General features: G+C 42.0%; 1 protein-coding gene across 1 annotated transcript; it reads right to left on the reverse strand.

Annotated features, from left to right (window-relative positions):
* Positions 1-2,972: 2,972 nt before the first annotated feature.
* LOC119346839 lies at positions 2,973-4,042 on the reverse strand. The gene is made up of 2 exons (XM_037615967.1): positions 3,729-4,042; positions 2,973-3,389 (listed from the first exon to the last, which is right to left on the reverse strand). Exons 1-2 carry the CDS (start codon positions 3,909-3,911, stop codon positions 3,120-3,122), a joined length of 453 nt encoding a protein of 150 aa, XP_037471864.1. The 5' UTR covers positions 3,912-4,042; the 3' UTR covers positions 2,973-3,119.
* Positions 4,043-6,283: the final 2,241 nt, after the last annotated feature.

The following is a 6,283-nucleotide window of genomic DNA, read 5'->3' on the forward strand; positions in this document are numbered from 1 at the left end:
ACATCAAAACTCATAAACTCATAATATAGCTGTCATCGAAACCTTAAGCGTGCGGACCCTACGGGTTCGAGAACTATGTAGACATGACCTAGAACTATTCTTGGTCAATAACCAATAGCGGAACCTGGATGCTCATATTGGCTCCTACATATTCTACGAAGATCTTTATCGGTCAAACCGCATAACAACATACGTTGTTCCCTCTGTCATCGGTATGTTACTTGCCCGAGATTCGATCATCGGTATCCAATACCTAGTTCAATCTCGTTACCGGCAAGTCTCTTTACTCGTTACGTAATGCATCATTCCGTAACTAACTCTTTAGCTACATTGCTTGCAAGGCTTATAGTGATGTGCATTACCGAGAGGGCCCAGAGATACCTCTCCGACAATCAGAGTGACAAAACCTAATCTCGAAATACGCCAACCCAACATGTACCTTTGGAGACACCTATAGTACTCCTTTATAATCACCCAGTTACGTTATGACGTTTGGTAGCACCCAAAGTGTTCCTCCGGTAAACGGGAGTTGCATAATCTCATAGTTACAGGAACATGTATAAGTCGTGAAGAAAGCAATAGCAACATACTAAACGATCAAGTGCTAGGCTAACGGAATGGGTCATGTCAATCACATCATTCTCCTAGTGATGTGATCCCGTTAATCAAATGACAACTCATGTCTATGGTTAGGAAACTTAACCATCTTTGATTAACGAGCTAGTCAAGTAGAGGCATACTAGTGACACTATGTTTGTCTATGTATTCACGCATGTATTATGTTTCCGGTTAATACAATTCTAGCATGAATAATAAACATTTATCATGATATAAGGAAATAAATAATAACTTTATTATTGCCTCTAGGGTATATTTCCTTCACAAATTTCTCATTTATGAAGGAGTGAGTGCTTCCCGAGTCAACCAAGAAGATCATTGTGTTAAAGTACTGTCACAGATAGTAAAATGGTCTTGCTAGATTTACTGTCTCTGTTTATTATGGCACACGGCATGTGGACCTGCCCTTGTTCATATGATTCCTCATCAGAGTTCTGCTGTAAATCTTGCAAATGATCAATCATTTCCTGAACTACATGCAGTTGCACAGAGGCCTTGCACTGGTGGTCCTTAGCCCATTTCTCTCCACATATGAAACATAATCCTTTTGCTTTCCTGTAATTCCTCAGAGCTGACCATCTGTCCCCTGCTTGAGATCTTTGAAACTCCATTGGCCTTTTCTCTTCAGTAACCTTCGGTTTGATAGGAGGGAGAGGTAATGGTAAAGGCATAGCTGAAGCTCTTCTAGCTTGGCTGTTAATGGAAGTGTGTCCATCTCCAATTTCTTCCAGCAGCAATGCCAACTCATAAGCAGAGTCAAGATCCTTGGGTTTCTGTATTGCTACTTGTACTTTAACAGCCAGTTTGAGACCATCCATGAACCTAGTAACATAGTGCAATGGGTCAGGAGCAGACTCATAAGCAGTTAACTGGTCATAAAGCTCCGAGAATCTGTCCACATAGTCTTCCATAGTGCTGGTTTGTGCTATGTGAAATAATCTCCTAATAAGTTGCTGATGATGATTCCTGGCAAATCCGCCTTGCAGTAAATTGCAAAATTCATCCCAGCTGACATTCGGCGCCCTGCGCTGTACCGACTCCAACCAACGTGATGCCGCTCCCTCAAACTGAGTTGAAGCCAATGAGACCCACATTAGAGGATTAACTGCCCATAACTGAAATTGGTCTTCACATCTTGTTTGCCACAAGCGTGGGTTAGTTCCATCAAACCACGGCAGTTTTACTCGAAAAGTGTTTTCTGAAGAAACTGCTCTGTTGGGGTTGCGAAAAGGAATTGATCTCACCGGGGTTGATTTGGAGCCACCAGAATTTCTAACCGGAGGAGGAACGTACAAGTTCAGCGGTCTACCTCTGTTCTCCTTATCAGCTCCTTGATCATCAGTCGAGGACGACGCCCCTGCAGTGAACAACCTCCTGGGCATGGTTACGCCGCTCGGACGCAGATCCTGACCACTTTCCTTGATCTTCTCCACCTCTGCCTTCACTTGGTTGATCTCACCCATGAGATCCTCCCTGATTGCGTCTACTTGTCTTGTGATGACGCCTTCCAAATTGGTCGACGTTTCGTCGAGCATCTTGCGTACAGCTTGCACCAGATCGTTCCTCTGGTCCTTGAGGCGCTTGTCGATGGTGCCGGCCATGTCCCCCTTGAGTAGATCGTAGATCGAACGGGCTTCGTCCGACAAATCCTCCATGATCTCGTCCCGCCGCCGCGCCTTGAACCGAGTCGAGTACTGGTGGTGGGGAATCTCCAGGACGAACGGCTCTGATGCCAATTGTAAGATACAGGCCACGAATCTCTCGATCTAAGATGAATTGTGGTATATGATTGCTGTTCCGCCCATCCTCCCTCACAGCAAGTATGAAATTACAAGCAATCTCTCAGATCGGCCGAAGCCTCTACCAAAGCCTAGCCAAACCAAAACGAAGAAGCATCACTCTCTCTTATACTGATCTCAGTTACATCCCATAGCGGGCCCAGTCTGGGCCTGCAAGCCACTGGGGAGGTTTCTTAGCGCGACTGGGCCTTGAGGCCTGTAGTGGAGCGCCAAGTCTTGTAGCTTCAGGTTCCTCGCTCTCCAGTTGCTTATCTGACGAATGGTTCAGTGTAGGAGAGATGCTGACACAACAGCCCATGAGAAGACGTGAGAAGAAAAACAGCCCGTGCGAGCCTGGCATAGCAATTCGACCACCGGGGGACATACTTGGAAGCGAAGGATAAGAACGAGCGGGAGCTGCCTAGGTAGATTTTTTTTCTTACGGTGGCTGAACACGAATCGTCATGCTTTTCATCAAACGGCTTGGAAGTTAGATGTGAGATAATAATTCACCTCTAGATGTGAAATAGTAAATCTGTTCTTCCATAAGAAAGGTATAGTGCTCCTACTGATTTATTGAAGAAAATAATAATTGCTGCGTATTCATTCTGTGTACAGCGGTAATTACAAGTGTGCCTCACCTCAAGAAAATAATAACTGATGCAAACTTAGATAAACAAGACGCATTCTATGAGAAGCAGTTCCATCCAAGAGAGTAACTAGTTAGCGTATCTCGAGAAATGCACAAATCCTAGCCATATCGGCACGAAGATCCTCAAATCCATGGCTCCGGCTTGACAGTGCCTCCCCTTGAGCACGCGTGTCCTGGGTCTCTATATCTCCTGTTATTATGAAGCCGAATCCCACTGGTATGAGAGCAAAGACGATAAGTCCCATCATAATATAGGGATCCTGCACCTGAGGTTCCGAACCGAAATATCGCGCCACGAATATCGAGGCCATCATCGCGATGCTCATCGCGGCCATGAAACACTGCAAAAACCATATACACAGCGAGGTTGTAAGCAAGCACGACAAATTACCGAAATCCATGGACTGATGCGTAGTTGAAGGATTGAATGCACGAGCGAGCGAATGATACTGAAATCCATGGATAGATGCGTGATTAATAAAGAAGTAAATGCACGAGCGGAGAATCAATCATCTGAGTTTTCTATCTATGATCTGATATACTGTAGATTATTACGGAGGAAGCACGTTATACTATAGGAAAGATAATTCAGAGAAGCAAAAGGAAGGCCGTGAAAGAAAAGGGATAATTTAGAGGGGGCAGTGGAAGGATAACTGGAAGGGGTTCTGTCTAGTGCGTACCCTAGTGAAGATCTTGAAGTATTTCCAGGCTGTGGGGTTGGCCGGTGGCCGTACGCCTTCTTCCATCCGGCGGATCTGCTCATCGTACAGCAACGGCCGGTGAGGGCCAGCGGGTCGAGGCTGGCTCCCGTCATAGGAGGGTATATAGAAGCCGCCGTGGCCGCCGAAGAACCAGTATCCCATCGATGGAACACGCCGGAAGGCCGGCGGGAGCAGATCGATCCCGGCAGGTGGAGTCCAACCCGGCGACGGACGCAACTGGTCCAGTTTCTTGATCTGGTTTCGGTGGCGTGTGGCCGTCTGGGGAAAATTTGGGGGACACTAATTCGTAGCAGAATCGTGAACCAAGATATAGCTGAGAATCACATACCCCTCAAAAAAAAACTCAGAATCACATAAAAAAAAGATACAGCTGAGAAAATCGAGTACCCCTAAAAAAAACTGAGAAAATGGACTTTGTCACAAAAACTGAGAAAATCGAGTGCTCCTATTAGACGCCCATTGGCGTCCAATAGTTGAGCTTTCGCACAGGGCAACACCAAGTGGGCCGGCCAACAGCGAGATGCCACATAGTACTATGCCTGAAGATCCTAAAAAACTACTTTGCCTAAAAAATCATTAGTCCGTTTTTTATATATTAAAAACTACTTTCGCACAGGGAAACTTTGCACATTCAGAGCATTTCATAAAAAAATAGAATTTTCAATCATTTTCTTTAAGTTCCGATTTTTAAGAAATTTTAAAACATCTTTTTAGTACACGTGAACGTTTTTATATATGGTGAATATTTTTTAAACATGAACTGAACATTTTCTAAACTTGTGTTAAATAATTTTTTAAAATAATCTGAACATTTTCAAAAATCATACTAAACATTTTTTTGGTTTAGGATGACCATTTTTAAATTACATGATGAACATTTTGGAAATACATATCTTTTATATAACATATGATGAATATTTTTAGAAATTCTGGAGTTACTTGAAAACAGAAACAAAAATCTAGGAAAATCAGAAAAAATGAAAACCCCAAAACAAAATACTATAACAAAAAAGGTATGAAAAAATGAAACAGAAAACCAAAGGACAAAACACAACTGGCCGGTCCACTCGGCGTGCCCCAGTTGGCGTCGTGGCAACTATATGAGGCCCGCGGGCTTCATATAGGATCCACCGAGAAAAATCACTCCTTTTTACTGGAGCAGCCTAATCCAGTGTTGACGCCGGTGCTGAATCTCTCCCATGTGAGAACCTATTTCTTGCCTATTGCGAGACCCAAAGTCCAGTGATGGCGCCGGTGCTATATATCACCCATGCAAGAGCTATATCTCACTTACCGCAAGACCGAGTTTTTTCTCGCAGGAGGCAAGCGGTAGGATGGGCTAGCCCAACTAATACATACTCCCTCCGTTTCAAAATAGATGACCCAACTTTGTACTAAAGTTAGTATAAAGTTGGATCATCTATTTTGGAACGAAGGGAGTACATAGGTGGTTTTAGGAAAGTTCTGCATCGGCTCATGGAACCTTCCCCCACATGATTTTTTTGTTTGTCCTTTTCTGTATTCATCTTTATGGTTTTCATAGGTTTTTCTCTCTAGTTTTATATTTTAGTTTTATTAGCTCTTTCAAATACATTTTTCTCTGTCAAAGGTGTTTTTATTAACGCAAAATATAACATCAAGTGGATACAAATCATGATGAGTAACACGGTCCCTACAAAAAACATGCTAAAGTTTTTTAAATAAAAGTCAATTGTTTTTAATATACACTGTATATTTTCTGTATAAAGGCTGAACATTTTATTGATACAGGTTAAACTTTTTTAATACATGTTTAACATTTTTCAAATACACGTTCATAAAAAATTGAATATGCACTAATTTTTTTCCAAATGCATGTGAAATATTTTCAGATATCCCTTGAACATTTTGTTAAAATACATGCTCAATGATTTTCAAGAGCACACTCAAGATTCTCTTAATACATGTTGTCCATTTACACATGTTGGACGTTTTTTAATACATGGTGAAGATTTTTGCAAAATTTCACAAAAAGTAATTTTTTAACTTGTGAAAAACTTCAACGTTCATTAATTTTCTATTTTGAGTGGTGAGAACATTTTCTTGAATTTCTGCGAACAAAACACTACATGAACATTTTTTATGGCATTTTGATAAACACTAGAAGAAAAAATTTACATTATCAATTTTTTATAATATGTGGTGAACAATGTTTTGAAAACTACACAAATTAATTTGTTCATAAATATTTTATATTTAGAGCATTTTGGAAATATAAACGTAACTAAGAAAATGTAAAATAAAATGCCGGGCAGTAGAAGGAAAACAAATGTAAAAGAACTGTCGTGGGCCGACGCACTCGTGCACAGAAACTCCGTGTCCAATTATATCTTTGGTTTCCTTCAAAAAAAAAAAAATTGGTCGCGTGGCACATTGGCACGGGACACGTGATATGTCTTCACTTGTAAGCATGGGATAATCCTGGAGACCACTCCCACCTCGCTCCTAGCCGTGCCGGTGGCCACTCCGGCCCG

The sequence above is a fragment of the Triticum dicoccoides genome, unplaced genomic scaffold, assembly GCF_002162155.2.
Source record: "Triticum dicoccoides isolate Atlit2015 ecotype Zavitan unplaced genomic scaffold, WEW_v2.0 scaffold52534, whole genome shotgun sequence".
Lineage (NCBI taxonomy): Eukaryota > Viridiplantae > Streptophyta > Magnoliopsida > Poales > Poaceae > Triticum > Triticum dicoccoides.